The sequence below is a fragment of the Oncorhynchus mykiss genome, chromosome 11, assembly GCF_013265735.2.
Source record: "Oncorhynchus mykiss isolate Arlee chromosome 11, USDA_OmykA_1.1, whole genome shotgun sequence".
NCBI classification, from domain to species: Eukaryota; Metazoa; Chordata; class Actinopteri; order Salmoniformes; family Salmonidae; genus Oncorhynchus; species Oncorhynchus mykiss.
Window position 1 is genome coordinate 84,623,914 of NC_048575.1, and position 22,985 is coordinate 84,646,898.

The 22,985-nt window shown below is 54.1% G+C and overlaps 1 protein-coding gene across 9 annotated transcripts in view; it reads right to left on the bottom strand.

Moving 5' to 3' along the window:
• The window catches only part of smarca2 (SWI/SNF related, matrix associated, actin dependent regulator of chromatin, subfamily a, member 2), a 217,922-nt gene that overhangs the window by 122,029 nt on the left and 72,908 nt on the right, over positions 1–22,985 (bottom strand). For all 9 annotated transcript variants that reach the window (XR_005034778.1, XM_036936591.1, XM_036936589.1 and 6 more), the window contains 2 exons: positions 19,531–19,597; positions 19,265–19,375 (listed from right to left, as the gene is read on the bottom strand). Coding sequence is in view for 8 of the 9 variants with exons in the window: in XM_036936591.1 (XP_036792486.1) it covers positions 19,265–19,375; positions 19,531–19,597 (178 nt within the window). In the remaining variant the exon portion in view is untranslated. The remainder of the gene's footprint in view (positions 1–19,264; positions 19,376–19,530; positions 19,598–22,985) is intronic.

Below are 22,985 nucleotides of genomic sequence, written 5' to 3' on the forward strand. Positions count from 1 at the left end.
CCTGCAGTAGAGTAACATGTAGAGGGTTAGGGAGGAGGAGGAAGAGGACCTGACCCTGCTGTAGAGTCACATGTAGAGGGTTAGGGAGGAGGACCTGACCCTGCTGTAGAGTAACATGTAGAGGGTTAGGGAGGATGAGGAAGAGGACCTGACCCTGCTGTAGAGTAACATGTAGAGGGTTAGGGAGGAGGAGGAGGACCTGACCCTGCTGTAGAGTCACATGTAGATGGTTAGGGAGGAGGAGGAGGACCTGACCCTGCTGTAGAGTCACATGTAGATGGTTAGGGGGGAGGAGGAGGACCTGAACCTGCTGTAGAAGTCAATCGTAGAGGGTTAGGGAGGAGGAGGAGGAGGACCTGACCCTGCTGTAGAGTCACATGTAGAGGGTTAGGGAGGAGGAGGAGGACCTGACCCTGCTGTAGAGTCACATGTAGAGGGTTAGGGAGGAGGAGGAGGACCTGACCCTGCTGTAGAGTCACATGTAAAGGGTTAGGGAGGAGGAGGATGACCTGACCCTGCTGTAGAGTAACATGTATAGGGTTAGGGAGGAGGAGGAGGACCTGACCCTGCTGTAGAGTCACATGTAGAGGCTTAGGGAGGAGGAGGAAGAGGACCTGACCCTGCTGTAGAGTCACATGTAGAGGGTTAGGGAGGAGGAGGAGGAGGACCTGACCCTGCTGTAGAGTCACATGTAGAGGGTTAGGGAGGAGGAGGAGGACCTGACCCTGCTGTAGAGTCACATGTAGAGGGTTAGGGAGGAGGACCTGACCCTGCTGTAGAGTAACATGTAGAGGGTTAGGGAGGATGAGGAAGAGGACCTGACCCTGCTGTAGAGTCACATGTAGAGGGTTAGGGAGGAGGAGGAGGATCTGACCCTGCTGTAGAGTAACATGTAGAGGGTAAGGGAGGAGGAGGAAGAGGACCTGACCCTGCTGTAGAGTCACATGTAGATGGTTAGGGAGGAGGAGGAGGATCTGACCCTGCTGTAGAGTCACATGTAGAGGGTTAGGGAGGAGGAGGAGGAGGACCTGACCCTGCTGTAGAGTCACATGTAGAGGGTTAGGGAGGAGGACCTGACCCTGCTGTAGAGTCACATGTAGAGGGTTAGGGAGGAGGAGGAGGACCTGACCCTGCTGTAGAGTCACATGTAGAGGGTTAGGGAGGAGGAGGAGGACCTGACCCTGCTGTAGAGTCACATGTAAAGGGTTAGGGAGGAGGAGGATGACCTGACCCTGCTGTAGAGTAACATGTATAGGGTTAGGGAGGAGGAGGAGGACCTGACCCTGCTGTAGAGTCACATGTAGAGGCTTAGGGAGGAGGAGGAAGAGGACCTGACCCTGCTGTAGAGTCACATGTAGAGGGTTAGGGAGGAGGAGGAGGAGGACCTGACCCTGCTGTAGAGTCACATGTAGAGGGTTAGGGAGGAGGAGGAGGACCTGACCCTGCTGTAGAGTCACATGTAGAGGGTTAGGGAGGAGGACCTGACCCTGCTGTAGAGTAACATGTAGAGGGTTAGGGAGGATGAGGAAGAGGACCTGACCCTGCTGTAGAGTCACATGTAGAGGGTAAGGGAGGAGGAGGAAGAGGACCTGACCCTGCTGTAGAGTCACATGTAGATGGTTAGGGAGGAGGAGGAGGATCTGACCCTGCTGTAGAGTCACATGTAGAGGGTTAGGGAGGAGGAGGAGGACCTGACCCTGCTGTAGAGTAACATGTAGAGGGTTAGGGAGGAGGAGGAGGACCTGACCCTGCTGTAGAGTCACATGTAGATGGTTAGGGGGGAGGAGGAGGACCTGACCCTGCTGTAGAACTCTCTCGTAGAGGGTTAGGGAGGAGGAGGAGGAGGACCTGACCCTGCTGTAGAGTAACATGTATAGGGTTAGGGAGGAGGAGGAGGACCTGACCCTGCTGTAGAGTCACATGTAGAGGGTTAGGGAGGAGGAGGAGGACCTGACCCTGCTGTAGAGTCACATGTAGAGGGTTAGGGAGGAGGAGGAGGACCTGACCCTGCTGTAGAGTCACATGTAGATGGTTAGGGGGGAGGAGGAGGACCTGACCCTGCTGTAGAAGACACTCGTAGAGGGTTAGGGAGGAGGAGGAGGAGGACCTGACCCTGCTGTAGAGTAGCATGTACAGGGTTAGGGAGGAGGAGGACCTGGCCCTGCTGTAGAGTAACATGTAGAGGGTTAGGGAGGAGGAGAACCTGGCCCTGCTGTAGAGTCACATGTAGAGGGTTAGGGAGGAGGAGGAGGACCTGACCCTGCTGTAGAGTCACATGTAGAGGGTTAGGGAGGAGGAGGAGGACCTGACCCTGCTGTAGAGTCACATGTAGATGGTTAGGGGGGAGGAGGAGGACCTGACCCTGCTGTAGAAGACACTCGTAGAGGGTTAGGGAGGAGGAGGAGGAGGACCTGACCCTGCTGTAGAGTAACATGTATAGGGTTAGGGAGGAGGAGGAGGACCTGACCCTGCTGTAGAGTCACATGTAGAGGGTTAGGGAGGAGGAGGAGGACCTGACCCTGCTGTACAGTCACATGTAGAGGGTTAGGGAGGAGGAGGAGGACCTGACCCTGCTGTAGAGTAACATGTAGAGGGTTAGGGAGGAGGAGGACCTGGCCCTGCTGTAGAGTAACATGTAGAGGGTTAGGGAGGAGGAGGACCTGGCCCTGCTGTAGAGTCACATGTAGAGGGTTAGGGAGGAGGAGGAGGACCTGACCCTGCTGTAGAGTCACATGTAGAGGGTTAGGGAGGAGGAGGAGGACCTGACCCTGCTGTAGAGTCACATGTAGATGGTTAGGGGGGAGGAGGAGGACCTGACCCTGCTGTAGAAGTCACTCGTAGAGGGTTAGGGAGGAGGAGGAGGAGGACCTGACCCTGCTGTAGAGTAACATGTATAGGGTTAGGGAGGAGGAGGAGGACCTGACCCTGCTGTAGAGTCACATGTAGAGGCTTAGGGAGGAGGAGGAGGACCTGACCCTGCTGTAGAGTCACATGTAGAGGGTTAGGGAGGAGGACCTGACCCTGCTGTAGAGTCACATGTAGAGGTTTAGGGAGGAGGAGGAGGACCTGACCCTGCTGTAGAGTCAAATGTAGAGGGTTAGGGAGGAGGAGGAGGACCTGACCCTGCTGTAGAGTAACATGTAGAGGGTTAGGGAGGAGGAGGACCTGACCCTGCTCTAGAGTCACATGTAGAGGGTTAGGGAGGAGGAGGAGGACCTGACCCTGCAGTAGAGTAACATGTAGAGGGTTGGGGAGGAGGATCTGACCCTGCAGTAGAGTCACATGTAGAGGGTTAGGGAGGAGGAGGACCTGACCCTGCAGTAGAGTCACATGTAGAGGGTTAGGGAGGAGGAGGACCTGACCCTGCAGTAGAGTAACATGTAGAGGGTTAGGGAGGAGGAGGAAGAGGACCTGACCCTGCTGTAGAGTCACATGTAGAGGGCTAGGGAGGAGGACCTGACCCTGCTGTAGAGTAACATGTAGAGGGTTAGGGAGGAGAAGGACCTGACCCTGCAGTAGAGTCACATGTAGAGGGTTAGGGAGGAGGAGGACCTGACCCTGCAGTAGAGTAACATGTAGAGGGTTAGGGAGGAGGAGGAAGAGGACCTGACCCTGCTGTAGAGTCACATGTAGAGGGTTAGGGAGGAGGACCTGACCCTGCTGTAGAGTAACATGTAGAGGGTTAGGGAGGATGAGGAAGAGGACCTGACCCTGCTGTAGAGTAACATGTAGAGGGTTAGGGAGGAGGAGGAGGACCTGACCCTGCTGTAGAGTCACATGTAGAGGGTTAGGGAGGAGGAGGAGGACCTGACCCTGCTGTAGAGTCACATGTAGAGGGTTAGGGAGGAGGAGGAGGACCTGACCCTGCTGTAGAGTAACATGTAGAGGGTTAGGGAGGAGGAGGACCTGGCCCTGCTGTAGAGTAACATGTAGAGGGTTAGGGAGGAGGAGGACCTGGCCCTGCTGTAGAGTCACATGTAGAGGGTTAGGGAGGAGGAGGAGGACCTGACCCTGCTGTAGAGTCACATGTAGAGGGTTAGGGAGGAGGAGGAGGACCTGACCCTGCTGTAGAGTCACATGTAGATGGTTAGGGGGGAGGAGGAGGACCTGACCCTGCTGTAGAAGTCACTCGTAGAGGGTTAGGGAGGAGGAGGAGGAGGACCTGACCCTGCTGTAGAGTAACATGTATAGGGTTAGGGAGGAGGAGGAGGACCTGACCCTGCTGTAGAGTCACATGTAGAGGGTTAGGGAGGAGGAGGAGGACCTGACCCTGCTGTAGAGTCACATGTAGAGGGTTAGGGAGGAGGACCTGACCCTGCTGTAGAGTCACATGTAGAGGTTTAGGGAGGAGGAGGAGGACCTGACCCTGCTGTAGAGTCAAATGTAGAGGGTTAGGGAGGAGGAGGAGGACCTGACCCTGCTGTAGAGTAACATGTAGAGGGTTAGGGAGGAGGAGGACCTGACCCTGCTCTAGAGTCACATGTAGAGGGTTAGGGAGGAGGAGGAGGACCTGACCCTGCAGTAGAGTAACATGTAGAGGGTTGGGGAGGAGGATCTGACCCTGCAGTAGAGTCACATGTAGAGGGTTAGGGAGGAGGAGGACCTGACCCTGCAGTAGAGTCACATGTAGAGGGTTAGGGAGGAGGAGGACCTGACCCTGCAGTAGAGTAACATGTAGAGGGTTAGGGAGGAGGAGGAAGAGGACCTGACCCTGCTGTAGAGTCACATGTAGAGGGTTAGGGAGGAGGACCTGACCCTGCTGTAGAGTAACATGTAGAGGGTTAGGGAGGAGAAGGACCTGACCCTGCAGTAGAGTCACATGTAGAGGGTTAGGGAGGAGGAGGACCTGACCCTGCAGTAGAGTAACATGTAGAGGGTTAGGGAGGAGGAGGAAGAGGACCTGACCCTGCTGTAGAGTCACATGTAGAGGGTTAGGGAGGAGGACCTGACCCTGCTGTAGAGTAACATGTAGAGGGTTAGGGAGGATGAGGAAGAGGACCTGACCCTGCTGTAGAGTAACATGTAGAGGGTTAGGGAGGAGGAGGAGGACCTGACCCTGCTGTAGAGTCACATGTAGATGGTTAGGGAGGAGGAGGAGGACCTGACCCTGCTGTAGAGTCACATGTAGATGGTTAGGGGGGAGGAGGAGGACCTGAACCTGCTGTAGAAGTCAATCGTAGAGGGTTAGGGAGGAGGAGGAGGAGGACCTGACCCTGCTGTAGAGTCACATGTAGAGGGTTAGGGAGGAGGAGGAGGACCTGACCCTGCTGTAGAGTCACATGTAGAGGGTTAGGGAGGAGGAGGAGGACCTGACCCTGCTGTAGAGTCACATGTAAAGGGTTAGGGAGGAGGAGGATGACCTGACCCTGCTGTAGAGTAACATGTATAGGGTTAGGGAGGAGGAGGAGGACCTGACCCTGCTGTAGAGTCACATGTAGAGGCTTAGGGAGGAGGAGGAAGAGGACCTGACCCTGCTGTAGAGTCACATGTAGAGGGTTAGGGAGGAGGAGGAGGAGGACCTGACCCTGCTGTAGAGTCACATGTAGAGGGTTAGGGAGGAGGAGGAGGACCTGACCCTGCTGTAGAGTCACATGTAGAGGGTTAGGGAGGAGGACCTGACCCTGCTGTAGAGTAACATGTAGAGGGTTAGGGAGGATGAGGAAGAGGACCTGACCCTGCTGTAGAGTCACATGTAGAGGGTTAGGGAGGAGGAGGAGGATCTGACCCTGCTGTAGAGTAACATGTAGAGGGTAAGGGAGGAGGAGGAAGAGGACCTGACCCTGCTGTAGAGTCACATGTAGATGGTTAGGGAGGAGGAGGAGGATCTGACCCTGCTGTAGAGTCACATGTAGAGGGTTAGGGAGGAGGAGGAGGAGGACCTGACCCTGCTGTAGAGTCACATGTAGAGGGTTAGGGAGGAGGACCTGACCCTGCTGTAGAGTCACATGTAGAGGGTTAGGGAGGAGGAGGAGGACCTGACCCTGCTGTAGAGTCACATGTAGAGGGTTAGGGAGGAGGAGGAGGACCTGACCCTGCTGTAGAGTCACATGTAAAGGGTTAGGGAGGAGGAGGATGACCTGACCCTGCTGTAGAGTAACATGTATAGGGTTAGGGAGGAGGAGGAGGACCTGACCCTGCTGTAGAGTCACATGTAGAGGCTTAGGGAGGAGGAGGAAGAGGACCTGACCCTGCTGTAGAGTCACATGTAGAGGGTTAGGGAGGAGGAGGAGGAGGACCTGACCCTGCTGTAGAGTCACATGTAGAGGGTTAGGGAGGAGGAGGAGGACCTGACCCTGCTGTAGAGTCACATGTAGAGGGTTAGGGAGGAGGACCTGACCCTGCTGTAGAGTAACATGTAGAGGGTTAGGGAGGATGAGGAAGAGGACCTGACCCTGCTGTAGAGTCACATGTAGAGGGTAAGGGAGGAGGAGGAAGAGGACCTGACCCTGCTGTAGAGTCACATGTAGATGGTTAGGGAGGAGGAGGAGGATCTGACCCTGCTGTAGAGTCACATGTAGAGGGTTAGGGAGGAGGAGGAGGACCTGACCCTGCTGTAGAGTAACATGTAGAGGGTTAGGGAGGAGGAGGAGGACCTGACCCTGCTGTAGAGTCACATGTAGATGGTTAGGGGGGAGGAGGAGGACCTGACCCTGCTGTAGAACTCTCTCGTAGAGGGTTAGGGAGGAGGAGGAGGAGGACCTGACCCTGCTGTAGAGTAACATGTATAGGGTTAGGGAGGAGGAGGAGGACCTGACCCTGCTGTAGAGTCACATGTAGAGGGTTAGGGAGGAGGAGGAGGACCTGACCCTGCTGTAGAGTCACATGTAGAGGGTTAGGGAGGAGGAGGAGGACCTGACCCTGCTGTAGAGTCACATGTAGATGGTTAGGGGGGAGGAGGAGGACCTGACCCTGCTGTAGAAGACACTCGTAGAGGGTTAGGGAGGAGGAGGAGGAGGACCTGACCCTGCTGTAGAGTAGCATGTACAGGGTTAGGGAGGAGGAGGACCTGGCCCTGCTGTAGAGTAACATGTAGAGGGTTAGGGAGGAGGAGAACCTGGCCCTGCTGTAGAGTCACATGTAGAGGGTTAGGGAGGAGGAGGAGGACCTGACCCTGCTGTAGAGTCACATGTAGAGGGTTAGGGAGGAGGAGGAGGACCTGACCCTGCTGTAGAGTCACATGTAGATGGTTAGGGGGGAGGAGGAGGACCTGACCCTGCTGTAGAAGACACTCGTAGAGGGTTAGGGAGGAGGAGGAGGAGGACCTGACCCTGCTGTAGAGTCACATGTAGAGGGTTAGGGAGGAGGACCTGACCCTGCTGTAGAGTCACATGTAGAGGTTTAGGGAGGAGGAGGAGGACCTGACCCTGCTGTAGAGTCACATGTAGAGGGTTAGGGAGGAGGAGGAGGACCTGACCCTGCTGTAGAGTCACATGTAAAGGGTTAGGGAGGAGGAGGAGGACCTGACCCTGCTGTAGAGTAACATGTATAGGGTTAGGGAGGAGGAGGACCTGACCCTGCTGTAGAGTCACATGTAAAGGGTTAGGGAGGAGGAGGAGGACCTGACCCTGCTGTAGAGTCACATGTAGAGGATTAGGGAGGAGGAGGAGGAGGACCTGACCCTGCTGTAGAGTCACATGTAGAGGGTTAGGGAGGAGGACCTGACCCTGCTGTAGAGTAACATGTAGAGGGTTAGGGAGGAGGAGGAGGACCTGACCGTGCTGTAGAGTCACATGTAGATGGTTAGGGGGGAGGAGGAGGACCTGACCCTGCTGTAGAACTCTCTCGTAGAGGGTTAGGGAGGACGAGGAGGAGGACCTGACCCTGCTGTAGAGTAACATGTATAGGGTTAGGGAGGAGGAGGAGGACCTGACCCTGCTGTAGAGTCACATGCAGAGGCTTAGGGAGGAGGACCTGACCCTGCTGTAGAGTCACATGTAGAGGGTTAGGGAGGAGGAGGAGGACCCTGACCCTGCAGTAGAGTCACATGTATAGGGTTAGGGAGGAGGAGGAGGACCTGACCCTGCTGTAGAGTCACATGTAGAGGGTTAGGGAGGAGGACCTGACCCTGCTGTAGAGTCACATGTAGAGGGTTAGGGAGGAGGAGGAGGACCTGACCCTGCTGTAGCGTCACATGTAAAGGGTTAGGGAGGAGGAGGAGGACCTGACCCTGCTGTAGAGTCACATGTAGAGGGTTAGGGAGGAGGAGGAAGAGGACCTGACCCTGCTGTAGAGTCACATGTAGAGGGTTAGGGAGGAGGACCTGACCCTGCAGTAGAGTCACATGTAGAGGGTTAGGGAGGAGGAGGAACTGACCCTGCTCTAGAGTCACATGTAGAGGGTTAGGGAGGAGGAGGAGGAGGACCTGACCCCGCTGTAGAGTAACATGTAGAGGGTTAGGGAGGAGGAGGAGGACCTGACCCTGCTGTAGAGTAACATGTAGAGGGTTAGGGAGGAGGAGGAGGACCTGACCCTGCAGTAGAGTAACATGTAGAGGGTTAGGGAGGAGGAGGAGGACCTGACCCTGCTGTAGAGTAACATGTAGAGGGTTAGGGAGGAGGAGGAGGACCTGACCCTGCAGTAGAGTAACATGTAGAGGGTTAGGGAGGAGGAGGACCTGACCCTGCAGTAGAGTAACATGTAGAGGGTTAGGGAGGAGGAGGACCTGACCCTGCAGTAGAGTAACATGTAGAGGGTTAGGGAGGAGGAGGACCTGACCCTTCTGTAGAGTCACATGTAGAGGGTTAGGGAGGAGGATCTGACCCTGCAGTAGAGTCACATGTAGAGGGTTAGGGAGGAGGAGGACCTGACCCTGCAGTAGAGTCACATGTAGAGGGTTAGGGAGGAGGACCTGACCCTGCTGTAGAGTAACATGTAGAGGGTTAGGGAGGATGAGGAAGAGGACCTGACCCTGCTGTAGAGTCACATGTAGAGGGTTAGGGAGGAGGAGGAGGACCTGACCCTGCTGTAGAGTAACATGTAGAGGGTTAGGGAGGAGGAGGAGGACCTGACCCTGCTGTAGAGTCAAATGTAGATGGTTAGGGAGGAGGAGGAGGACCTGACCCTGCTGTAGAACTCTCTCGTAGAGGGTTAGGGAGGAGGAGGAGGAGGACCTGACCCTGCTGTAGAGTAACATGTATAGGGTTAGGGAGGAGGAGGAGGACCTGACCCTGCTGTAGAGTCACATGTAGAGGCTTAGGGAGGAGGAGGAGGACCTGACCCTGCTGTAGAGTCACATGTAGAGGGTTAGGGAGGAGGAGGAGGACCTGACCCTGCTGTAGAGTCACATGTAAAGGGTTAGGGAGGAGGAGGAGGAGGACCTGACCCTGCTGTAGAGTCACATGTAGAGGGTTAGGGAGGAGGACCTGACCCTGCTGTAGAGTCACATGTAGATGGTTAGGGGGGAGGAGGAGGACCTGACCCTGCTGTAGAACTCTCTCGTAGAGGGTTAGGGAGGACGAGGAGGAGGACCTGACCCTGCTGTAGAGTAACATGTATAGGGTTAGGGAGGAGGAGGAGGACCTGACCCTGCTGTAGAGTCACATGCAGAGGCTTAGGGAGGAGGACCTGACCCTGCTGTAGAGTCACATGTAGAGGGTTAGGGAGGAGGAGGAGGACCCTGACCCTGCAGTAGAGTCACATGTAGAGGGTTAGGGAGGAGGAGGAGGACCTGACCCTGCTGTAGAGTCACATGTAGAGGGTTAGGGAGGAGGACCTGACCCTGCTGTAGAGTCACATGTAGAGGGTTAGGGAGGAGGAGGAGGACCTGACCCTGCAGTAGAGTCACATGTAGAGGGTTAGGGAGGAGGAGGAGGACCTGAACCTGCTGTAGAGTCACATGTAAAGGGTTAGGGAGGAGGAGGAGGACCTGACCCTGCTGTAGAGTCACATGTAGAGGATTAGGGAGGAGGAGGAGGAGGACCTGACCCTGCTGTAGAGTCACATGTAGAGGGTTAGGGAGGAGGACCTGATCCTGCTGTAGAGTCACATGTAGATGGTTAGGGGGGAGGAGGAGGACCTGACCCTGCTGTAGAACTCTCTCGTAGAGGGTTAGGGAGGAGGAGGAGGAGGACCTGACCCTGCTGTAGAGTAACATGTATAGGGTTAGGGAGGAGGAGGAGGACCTGACCCTGCTGTAGAGTCACATGTAGAGGGTTAGGGAGGAGGAGGAGGACCTGACCCTGCTGTAGAGTCACATGTAGAGGGTTAGGGAGGAGGAGGAGGACCTGACCCTGCTGTAGAGTCACATGTAGATGGTTAGGGGGGAGGAGGAGGACCTGACCCTGCTGTAGAAGACACTCGTAGAGGGTTAGGGAGGAGGAGGAGGAGGACCTGACCCTGCTGTAGAGTAGCATGTACAGGGTTAGGGAGGAGGAGGACCTGGCCCTGCTGTAGAGTAACATGTAGAGGGTTAGGGAGGAGGAGAACCTGGCCCTGCTGTAGAGTCACATGTAGAGGGTTAGGGAGGAGGAGGAGGACCTGACCCTGCTGTAGAGTCACATGTAGAGGGTTAGGGAGGAGGAGGAGGACCTGACCCTGCTGTAGAGTCACATGTAGATGGTTAGGGGGGAGGAGGAGGACCTGACCCTGCTGTAGAAGACACTCGTAGAGGGTTAGGGAGGAGGAGGAGGAGGACCTGACCCTGCTGTAGAGTCACATGTAGAGGGTTAGGGAGGAGGACCTGACCCTGCTGTAGAGTCACATGTAGAGGTTTAGGGAGGAGGAGGAGGACCTGACCCTGCTGTAGAGTCACATGTAGAGGGTTAGGGAGGAGGAGGAGGACCTGACCCTGCTGTAGAGTCACATGTAAAGGGTTAGGGAGGAGGAGGAGGACCTGACCCTGCTGTAGAGTAACATGTATAGGGTTAGGGAGGAGGAGGACCTGACCCTGCTGTAGAGTCACATGTAAAGGGTTAGGGAGGAGGAGGAGGACCTGACCCTGCTGTAGAGTCACATGTAGAGGATTAGGGAGGAGGAGGAGGAGGACCTGACCCTGCTGTAGAGTCACATGTAGAGGGTTAGGGAGGAGGACCTGACCCTGCTGTAGAGTAACATGTAGAGGGTTAGGGAGGAGGAGGAGGACCTGACCGTGCTGTAGAGTCACATGTAGATGGTTAGGGGGGAGGAGGAGGACCTGACCCTGCTGTAGAACTCTCTCGTAGAGGGTTAGGGAGGACGAGGAGGAGGACCTGACCCTGCTGTAGAGTAACATGTATAGGGTTAGGGAGGAGGAGGAGGACCTGACCCTGCTGTAGAGTCACATGCAGAGGCTTAGGGAGGAGGACCTGACCCTGCTGTAGAGTCACATGTAGAGGGTTAGGGAGGAGGAGGAGGACCCTGACCCTGCAGTAGAGTCACATGTATAGGGTTAGGGAGGAGGAGGAGGACCTGACCCTGCTGTAGAGTCACATGTAGAGGGTTAGGGAGGAGGACCTGACCCTGCTGTAGAGTCACATGTAGAGGGTTAGGGAGGAGGAGGAGGACCTGACCCTGCTGTAGCGTCACATGTAAAGGGTTAGGGAGGAGGAGGAGGACCTGACCCTGCTGTAGAGTCACATGTAGAGGGTTAGGGAGGAGGAGGAAGAGGACCTGACCCTGCTGTAGAGTCACATGTAGAGGGTTAGGGAGGAGGACCTGACCCTGCAGTAGAGTCACATGTAGAGGGTTAGGGAGGAGGAGGACCTGACCCTGCTCTAGAGTCACATGTAGAGGGTTAGGGAGGAGGAGGAGGAGGACCTGACCCCGCTGTAGAGTAACATGTAGAGGGTTAGGGAGGAGGAGGAGGACCTGACCCTGCTGTAGAGTAACATGTAGAGGGTTAGGGAGGAGGAGGAGGACCTGACCCTGCAGTAGAGTAACATGTAGAGGGTTAGGGAGGAGGAGGAGGACCTGACCCTGCTGTAGAGTAACATGTAGAGGGTTAGGGAGGAGGAGGAGGACCTGACCCTGCAGTAGAGTAACATGTAGAGGGTTAGGGAGGAGGAGGACCTGACCCTGCAGTAGAGTAACATGTAGAGGGTTAGGGAGGAGGAGGACCTGACCCTGCAGTAGAGTAACATGTAGAGGGTTAGGGAGGAGGAGGACCTGACCCTTCTGTAGAGTCACATGTAGAGGGTTAGGGAGGAGGATCTGACCCTGCAGTAGAGTCACATGTAGAGGGTTAGGGAGGAGGAGGACCTGACCCTGCAGTAGAGTCACATGTAGAGGGTTAGGGAGGAGGACCTGACCCTGCTGTAGAGTAACATGTAGAGGGTTAGGGAGGATGAGGAAGAGGACCTGACCCTGCTGTAGAGTCACATGTAGAGGGTTAGGGAGGAGGAGGAGGACCTGACCCTGCTGTAGAGTAACATGTAGAGGGTTAGGGAGGAGGAGGAGGACCTGACCCTGCTGTAGAGTCAAATGTAGATGGTTAGGGAGGAGGAGGAGGACCTGACCCTGCTGTAGAACTCTCTCGTAGAGGGTTAGGGAGGAGGAGGAGGAGGACCTGACCCTGCTGTAGAGTAACATGTATAGGGTTAGGGAGGAGGAGGAGGACCTGACCCTGCTGTAGAGTCACATGTAGAGGCTTAGGGAGGAGGAGGAGGACCTGACCCTGCTGTAGAGTCACATGTAGAGGGTTAGGGAGGAGGAGGAGGACCTGACCCTGCTGTAGAGTCACATGTAAAGGGTTAGGGAGGAGGAGGAGGAGGACCTGACCCTGCTGTAGAGTCACATGTAGAGGGTTAGGGAGGAGGACCTGACCCTGCTGTAGAGTCACATGTAGATGGTTAGGGGGGAGGAGGAGGACCTGACCCTGCTGTAGAACTCTCTCGTAGAGGGTTAGGGAGGACGAGGAGGAGGACCTGACCCTGCTGTAGAGTAACATGTATAGGGTTAGGGAGGAGGAGGAGGACCTGACCCTGCTGTAGAGTCACATGCAGAGGCTTAGGGAGGAGGACCTGACCCTGCTGTAGAGTCACATGTAGAGGGTTAGGGAGGAGGAGGAGGACCCTGACCCTGCAGTAGAGTCACATGTAGAGGGTTAGGGAGGAGGAGGAGGACCTGACCCTGCTGTAGAGTCACATGTAGAGGGTTAGGGAGGAGGACCTGACCCTGCTGTAGAGTCACATGTAGAGGGTTAGGGAGGAGGAGGAGGACCTGACCCTGCAGTAGAGTCACATGTAGAGGGTTAGGGAGGAGGAGGAGGACCTGAACCTGCTGTAGAGTCACATGTAAAGGGTTAGGGAGGAGGAGGAGGACCTGACCCTGCTGTAGAGTCACATGTAGAGGATTAGGGAGGAGGAGGAGGAGGACCTGACCCTGCTGTAGAGTCACATGTAGAGGGTTAGGGAGGAGGACCTGACCCTGCTGTAGAGTCACATGTAGAGGGTTAGGGAGGAGGAGGAGGACCTGACCCTGCTGTAGCGTCACATGTAAAGGGTTAGGGAGGAGGAGGAGGACCTGACCCTGCTGTAGAGTCACATGTAGAGGGTTAGGGAGGAGGAGGAAGAGGACCTGACCCTGCTGTAGAGTCACATGTAGAGGGTTAGGGAGGAGGACCTGACCCTGCAGTAGAGTCACATGTAGAGGGTTAGGGAGGAGGAGGACCTGACCCTGCTCTAGAGTCACATGTAGAGGGTTAGGGAGGAGGAGGAGGAGGACCTGACCCCGCTGTAGAGTAACATGTAGAGGGTTAGGGAGGAGGAGGAGGACCTGACCCTGCTGTAGAGTAACATGTAGAGGGTTAGGGAGGAGGAGGAGGACCTGACCCTGCAGTAGAGTAACATGTAGAGGGTTAGGGAGGAGGAGGACCTGACCCTGCTGTAGAGTAACATGTATAGGGTTAGGAAGGAGGAAGAGGACCTGACCCTGCTGTAGAGTAACATGTAGAGGGTTAGGGAGGAGGACCTGACCCTGCTGTAGAGTCACATGTAGAGGGTTAGGGAGGAGGAGGACCTGACCCTGCAGTAGAGTAACATGTAGAGGGTTAGGGAGGAGGACCTGACCCTGCTGTAGAGTCACATGTAGAGGGTTAGGGAGGAGGAGGAAGAGGACCTGACCCTGCAGTAGAGTAACATGTAGAGGGTTAGGGAGGAGGAGGAGGACCTGACCCTGCAGTAGAGTAACATGTAGAGGGTTAGGGAGGAGGAGGACCTGACCCTGCAGTAGAGTAAAATGTAGAGGGTTAGGGAGGAGGAGGAGGAGGACCTGACCCTGCAGTAGAGTAACATGTAGAGGGTTAGGGAGGAGGAGGACCTGACCCTGCTGTAGAGTCACATGTAGAGGGTTAGGGAGGAGGATCTGACCCTGCAGTAGAGTCACATGTAGAGGGTTAGGGAGGAGGAGGACCTGACCCTGCATTAGAGTCACATGTAGAGGGTTAGGGAGGAGGAGGACTTGACCCTGCAGTAGAGTAACATGTAGAGGGTTAGGGAGGAGGAGGAAGAGGACTTGACCCTGCTGTAGAGTCACATGTAGAGGGTTAGGGAGGAGGACCTGACCCTGCTGTAGAGTAACATGTAGAGGGTTAGGGAGGATGAGGAAGAGGACCTGACCCTGCTGTAGAGTCACATGTAGAGGGTTAGGGAGGAGGAGGAGGACCTGACCCTGCAGTAGAGTCACATGTAGATGGTTAGGGGGGAGGAGGAGGACCTGACCCTGCTGTAGAACTCTCTCGTAGAGGGTTAGGGAGGAGGAGGAGGAGGACCTGACCCTGCTGTAGAGTAACATGTAGAGGGTTAGGGAGGAGGAGGAGGACCTGACCCTGCAGTAGAGTCACATGTAGATGGTTAGGGGGGAGGAGGAGGACCTGACCCTGCTGTAGAACTCTCTCGTAGAGGGTTAGGGAGGAGGAGGAGGAGGACCTGACCCTGCTGTAGAGTAACATGTAGAGGGTTAGGGAGGAGGAGGACCTGACCCTTCTGTAGAGTCACATGTAGAGGGTTAGGGAGGAGGATCTGACCCTGCAGTAGAGTCACATGTAGAGGGTTAGGGAGGAGGAGGACCTGACCCTGCAGTAGAGTCACATGTAGAGGGTTAGGGAGGAGGACCTGACCCTGCTGTAGAGTAACATGTAGAGGGTTAGGGAGGATGAGGAAGAGGACCTGACCCTGCTGTAGAGTCACATGTAGAGGGTTAGGGAGGAGGAGGAGGACCTGACCCTGCTGTAGAGTAACATGTAGAGGGTTAGGGAGGAGGAGGAGGACCTGACCCTGCTGTAGAGTCAAATGTAGATGGTTAGGGAGGAGGAGGAGGACCTGACCCTGCTGTAGAACTCTCTCGTAGAGGGTTAGGGAGGAGGAGGACCTGACCCTGCTGTAGAGTAACATGTATAGGGTTAGGGAGGAGGAGGAGGACCTGACCCTGCTGTAGAGTCACATGTAGAGGCTTAGGGAGGAGGAGGAGGACCTGACCCTGCTGTAGAGTCACATGTAGAGGGTTAGGGAGGAGGAGGAGGACCTGACCCTGCTGTAGAGTCACATGTAAAGGGTTAGGGAGGAGGAGGAGGAGGAGGACCTGACCCTGCTGTAGAGTCACATGTAGAGGGTTAGGGAGGAGGACCTGACCCTGCTGTAGAGTCACATGTAGATGGTTAGGGGGGAGGAGGAGGACCTGACCCTGCTGTAGAACTCTCTCGTAGAGGGTTAGGGAGGACGAGGAGGAGGACCTGACCCTGCTGTAGAGTAACATGTATAGGGTTAGGGAGGAGGAGGAGGACCTGACCCTGCTGTAGAGTCACATGTAGAGGCTTAGGGAGGAGGAGGAGGACCTGACCCTGCTGTAGAGTCACATGTAGAGGGTTAGGGAGGAGGAGGAGGACCTGACCCTGCTGTAGAGTCACATGCAGAGGCTTAGGGAGGAGGACCTGACCCTGCTGTAGAGTCACATGTAGAGGGTTAGGGAGGAGGAGGAGGACCCTGCCCCTGCAGTAGAGTCACATGTAGAGGGTTAGGGAGGAGGAGGAGGACCTGACCCTGCTGTAGAGTCACATGTAGAGGGTTAGGGAGGAGGACCTGACCCTGCTGTAGAGTCACATGTAGAGGGTTAGGGAGGAGGAGGAGGACCTGACCCTGCAGTAGAGTCACATGTAGAGGGTTAGGGAGGACGAGGAGGACCTGAACCTGCTGTAGAGTCACATGTAAAGGGTTAGGGAGGAGGAGGAGGACCTGACCCTGCTGTAGAGTCACATGTAGAGGATTAGGGAGGAGGAGGAGGAGGACCTGACCCTGCTGTAGAGTCACATGTAGAGGGTTAGGGAGGAGGACCTGACCCTGCTGTAGAGTAACATGTAGAGGGTTAGGGAGGAGGAGGAGGACCTGACCCTGCTGTAGAGTCACATGTAGAGGGTTAGGGAGGAGGACCTGACCCTGCTGTAGAGTAACATGTATAGGGTTAGGGAGGAGGAGGACCTGACCCTGTTGTAGAGTCACATGTAGAGGCTTAGGGAGGAGGAGGAGGACCTGACCCTGATGTAGAGTCACATGTAGAGGGTTAGGGAGGAGGAGGAGGACCTGACCCTTCTGTAGAGTCACATGTAGAGGGTTAGGGAGGAGGACCTGACCCTGCTGTAGAGTCACATGTAGAGGGTTAGGGAGGAGGAGGAGGACCTGACCCTGCTGTAGCGTCACATGTAAAGGGTTAGGGAGGAGGAGGAGGACCTGACCCTGCTGTAGAGTCACATGTAGAGGGTTAGGGAGGAGGAGGAAGAGGACCTGACCCTGCTGTAGAGTCACATGTAGAGGGTTAGGGAGGAGGACCTGACCCTGCAGTAGAGTCACATGTAGAGGGTTAGGGAGGAGGAGGACCTGACCCTGCTCTAGAGTCACATGTAGAGGGTTAGGGAGGAGGAGGAGGAGGACCTGACCCCGCTGTAGAGTAACATGTAGAGGGTTAGGGAGGAGGAGGAGGACCTGACCCTGCTGTAGAGTAACATGTAGAGGGTTAGGGAGGAGGAGGAGGACCTGACCCTGCAGTAGAGTAACATGTAGAGGGTTAGGGAGGAGGAGGACCTGACCCTGCTGTAGAGTAACATGTATAGGGTTAGGAAGGAGGAAGAGGACCTGACCCTGCTGTAGAGTAACATGTAGAGGGTTAGGGAGGAGGACCTGACCCTGCTGTAGAGTCACATGTAGAGGGTTAGGGAGGAGGAGGACCTGACCCTGCAGTAGAGTAACATGTAGAGGGTTAGGGAGGAGGACCTGACCCTGCTGTAGAGTCACATGTAGAGGGTTAGGGAGGAGGAGGAAGAGGACCTGACCCTGCAGTAGAGTAACATGTAGAGGGTTAGGGAGGAGGAGGAGGACCTGACCCTGCAGTAGAGTAACATGTAGAGGGTTAGGGAGGAGGAGGACCTGACCCTGCAGTAGAGTAAAATGTAGAGGGTTAGGGAGGAGGAGGAGGAGGACCTGACCCTGCAGTAGAGTAACATGTAGAGGGTTAGGGAGGAGGAGGACCTGACCCTGCTGTAGAGTCACATGTAGAGGGTTAGGGAGGAGGATCTGACCCTGCAGTAGAGTCACATGTAGAGAGTTAGGGAGGAGGAGGACCTGACCCTGCATTAGAGTCACATGTAGAGGGTTAGGGAGGAGGAGGACTTGACCCTGCAGTAGAGTAACATGTAGAGGGTTAGGGAGGAGGAGGAAGAGGACTTGACCCTGCTGTAGAGTCACATGTAGAGGGTTAGGGAGGAGGACCTGACCCTGCTGTAGAGTAACATGTAGAGGGTTAGGGAGGATGAGGAAGAGGACCTGACCCTGCTGTAGAGTCACATGTAGAGGGTTAGGGAGGAGGAGGAGGACCTGACCCTGCTGTAGAGTAACATGTAGAGGGTTAGGGAGGAGGAGGAGGACCTGACCCTGCAGTAGAGTCACATGTAGATGGTTAGGGGGGAGGAGGAGGACCTGACCCTGCTGTAGAACTCTCTCGTAGAGGGTTAGGGAGGAGGAGGAGGAGGACCTGACCCTGCTGTAGAGTAACATGTAGAGGGTTAGGGAGGAGGACCTGACCCTGTTGTAGAAGTCACACGTAGAGGGTTAGGGAGGAGGACGTGACCCTGCTGTAGAGTCACATGTAGAGGGTTAGGGAGGAGGAGGAAGAGGACCTGACCCTGCTGTAGAGTAACATGTATAGGGTTAGGGAGGAGGAAGAGGACCTGACCCTGCTGTAGAGTAACATGTAGAGGCTTAGGGAGGAGGAGGAGGACCTGACCCTGCTGTAGAGTCACATGTAGAGGGTTAGGGAGGAGGAAGAGGACCTGACCCTGCTGTAGAGTAACATGTAGAGGGTTAGGGAGGAGGAGGATGACCTGACCCTGCTGTAGAGTAACATGGAGAGGGTTAGGGAGGAGGAGGAAGAGGACCTGACCCTGCTGTAGAGTAACATGTATAGGGTTAGGAAGGAGGAAGAGGACCTGACCCTGCTGTAGAGTAACATGTAGAGGCTTAGGGAGGAGGAGGAGGACCTGACCCTGCAGTAGAGTAACATGTATAGGGTTAGGAAGGAGGAAGCGGACCTGACCCTGCTGTAGAGTAACATGTAGAGGGTTAGGGAGGAGGAGGACCTGGCCCTGCTGTAGAGTAACATGTAGAGGCTTAGGGAGGAGGAGGAGGACCTGACCCTGCTGTAGAGTCACATGTAGAGGGTTAGGGAGGAGGAGGAGGACCTGACCCTGCTGTAGAGTCACATGTAGAGGGTTAGGGAGGAGGAGGAAGAGGACCTGACCCTGCTGTAGAGTAACATGTAGAGGCTTAGGGAGGAGGAGGAGGACCTGACCCTGCTGTAGAGTAACATGTAGATGCTTAGGGAGGAGGAGGAGGACCTGACCCTGCTGTAGAGTCACATGTAGAGGGTTAGGGAGGAGGAGGAAGAGGACCTGACCCTGCTGTAGAGTAACATGTAGAGGGTTAGGGAGGAGGAAGAGGACCTGACCCTGCTGTAGAGTAACATGTAGAGGGTTAGGGAGGAGGAGGACCTCACCCTGCTGTAGAGTCACATGTAGAGGTTAGGGAGGAGGACCTGACCCTGCTGTAGAGTCACATGTAGAGGGTTAGGGAGGAGGAGGACCTGACCCTGCTGTAGAGTCACATGTAGAGGGTTAGGGAGGAGGAGGAGGACCTGACCCTGCTGTAGAGTCACATGTAGAGGGTTAGGGAGGAGGAGGAGGACCTGACCCTGCAGTAGAGTCACATGTAGAGGTTAGGGAGGAGGAGAGTATTTCTGTCCTACCTTAGGGGGAGGGAGAGAGGAAAGTGAAGGAAGGAGGGGTGTGAGGGAGAGAAGGAATGGATACCTTGGCCAGGATCTGTTTGTCCTTAATTATGTACTCGTAGGTGGTGAGGAGGACATTGAACTTCCCGCTGCGGAGCTGAGCCACCAGGCCTCGTCTCATAGCAGGGGTCCCCTGTAACACAGGAGAGTCAGACAGACAGAAGACATAGGCTAATGAACGAGTGCACACTTCAGGTGAAAGGAGATATTCTTGGGATGCACCCAGAGTACGCTACCCGTGGAGGGGAAGAAGAAAGGACTGATGAAAAGGAAAATGATGACTCTCACCTTGTAGGAAATCTTCACAACGGACGGAGACCATTTATCCAGCTCATAGACCCAGTTGGACAGAGTCCTGGAGGACAGAGAGATCAGAGACACTCTGAAATGTAGGAACAACTTAGCCTGGGATGTTATAAACTTAAAGATTGAAGAAACACATCACACTAATCTACATAATCAACATTCTCCTCACAGAACACCACAGTGAACTGAAGAAACAGGACATTGCCTAAACAGAGGTGACAGAAAGCATAACATCCATAGACAGTACTGCAGTGTGTAATCCACTTTTACATTGTTTACTGAAAGTTTGAAAATCCCCCCAGGGACAAGAAATGACTAACGGTGCTGCGGACTGACTCGTCTACTCTCTACTAGTTCTGTTGTTTTACATGAGGGGAATCCAACGGTGCTGCGGACTGACTCGTCTACTCTCTACTAGTTCTGTTGTTTTACATGAGGGGAATCCAACGGTGCTGCGGACTGACTCGTCTACTCTCTACTAGTTCTGTTGTTTTACATGAGGGGAATCCAACGGTGCTGCGGACTGACTCGTCTACTCTCTACTAGTTCTGTTGTTTTACATGAGGGGAATCAAACGGTGCTGCGGACTGACTCGTCTACTCTCTACTAGTTCTGTTGTTTTACATGAGGGGAATCCAACGGTGCTGCGGACTGACTCGTCTACTCTCTACTAGTTCTGTTGTTTTACATGAGGGGAATCCAACGGTGCTGCGGACTGACTCGTCTACTCTCTACTAGTTCTGTTGTTTTACATGAGGGGAATCCAACGGTGCTGCGGACTGACTCGTCTACTCTCTACTAGTTCTGTTGTTTTACATGAGGGGAATCCAACGGTGCTGCGGACTGACTCGTCTACTCTCTACTAGTTCTGTTGTTTTACATGAGGGGAATCCAACGGTGCTGCGGACTGACTCGTCTACTCTCTACTAGTTCTGTTGTTTTACATGAGGGGAATCCAACGGTGCTGCGGACTGACTCGTCTACTCTCTACTAGTTCTGTTGTTTTACATGAGGGGAATCCAACGGTGCTGCGGACTGACTCGTCTACTCTCTACTAGTTCTGTTGTTTTACATGAGGGGAATCCAACGGTGCTGCGGACTGACTCGTCTACTCTCTACTAGTTCTGTTGTTTTACATGAGGGGAATCAAACGGTGCTGCGGACTGACTCGTCTACTCTCTACTAGTTCTGTTGTTTTACATGAGGGGAATCCAACGGTGCTGCGGACTGACTCGTCTACTCTCTACTAGTTCTGTTGTTTTACATGAGGGGAATCCAACGGTGCTGCGGACTGACTCGTCTACTCTCTACTAGTTCTGTTGTTTTACATGAGGGGAATCCAACGGTGCTGCGGACTGACTCGTCTACTCTCTACTAGTTCTGTTGTTTTACATGAGGGGAATCCAACGGTGCTGCGGACTGACTCGTCTACTCTCTACTAGTTCTGTTGTTTTACATGAGGGGAATCCAACGGTGCTGCGGACTGACTCGTCTACTCTCTACTAGTTCTGTTGTTTTACATGAGGGGAATCAAACGGTGCTGCGGACTGACTCGTCTACTCTCTACTAGTTCTGTTGTTTTACATGAGGGGAATCCAACGGTGCTGCGGACTGACTCGTCTACTCTCTACTAGTTCTGTTGTTTTACATGAGGGGAATCAAACGGTGCTGCGGACTGACTCGTCTACTCTCTACTAGTTCTGTTGTTTTACATGAGGGGAATCCAACGGTGCTGCGGACTGACTCGTCTACTCTCTACTAGTTCTGTTGTTTTACATGAGGGGAATCAAACGGTGCTGCGGACTGACTCGTCTACTCTCTACTAGTTCTGTTGTTTTACATGAGGGGAATCCAACGGTGCTGCGGACTGACTCGTCTACTCTCTACTAGTTCTGTTGTTTTACATGAGGGGAATCAAACGGTGCTGCGGACTGACTCGTCTACTCTCTACTAGTTCTGTTGTTTTACATGAGGGGAATCCAACGGTGCTGCGGACTGACTCGTCTACTCTCTACTAGTTCTGTTGTTTTACATGAGGGGAATCAAACGGTGCTGCGGACTGACTCGTCTACTCTCTACTAGTTCTGTTGTTTTACATGAGGGGAATCCAACGGTGCTGCGGACTGACTCGTCTACTCTCTACTAGTTCTGTTGTTTTACATGAGGGGAATCAAACGGTGCTGCGGACTGACTCGTCTACTCTCTACTAGTTCTGTTGTTTTACATGAGGGGAATCCAACGGTGCTGCGGACTGACTCGTCTACTCTCTACTAGTTCTGTTGTTTTACATGAGGGGAATCAAACGGTGCTGCGGACTGACTCGTCTACTCTCTACTAGTTCTGTTGTTTTACATGAGGGGAATCCAACGGTGCTGCGGACTGACTCGTCTACTCTCTACTAGTTCTGTTGTTTTACATGAGGGGAATCAAACGGTGCTGCGGACTGACTCGTCTACTCTCTACTAGTTCTGTTGTTTTACATGAGGGGAATCCAACGGTGCTGCGGACTGACTCGTCTACTCTCTACTAGTTCTGTTGTTTTACATGAGGGGAATCAAACGGTGCTGCGGACTGACTCGTCTACTCTCTACTAGTTCTGTTGTTTTACATGAGGGGAATCCAACGGTGCTGCGGACTGACTCGTCTACTCTCTACTAGTTCTGTTGTTTTACATGAGGGGAATCCAACGGTGCTGCGGACTGACTCGTCTACTCTCTACTAGTTCTGTTGTTTTACATGAGGGGAATCAAACGGTGCTGCGGACTGACTCGTCTACTCTCTACTAGTTCTGTTGTTTTACATGAGGGGAATCCAACGGTGCTGCGGACTGACTCGTCTACTCTCTACTAGTTCTGTTGTTTTACATGAGGGGAATCCAACGGTGCTGCGGACTGACTCGTCTACTCTCTACTAGTTCTGTTGTTTTACATGAGGGGAATCCAACGGTGCTGCGGACTGACTCGTCTACTCTCTACTAGTTCTGTTGTTTTACATGAGGGGAATCCAACGGTGCTGCGGACTGACTCGTCTACTCTCTACTAGTTCTGTTGTTTTACATGAGGGGAATCCAACGGTGCTGCGGACTGACTCGTCTACTCTCTACTAGTTCTGTTGTTTTACATGAGGGGAATCCAACGGTGCTGCGGACTGACTCGTCTACTCTCTACTAGTTCTGTTGTTTTACATGAGGGGAATCCAACGGTGCTGCGGACTGACTCGTCTACTCTCTACTAGTTCTGTTGTTTTACATGAGGGGAATCAAACGGTGCTGCGGACTGACTCGTCTACTCTCTACTAGTTCTGTTGTTTTACATGAGGGGAATCCAACGGTGCTGCGGACTGACTCGTCTACTCTCTACTAGTTCTGTTGTTTTACATGAGGGGAATCAAACGGTGCTGCGGACTGACTCGTCTACTCTCTACTAGTTCTGTTGTTT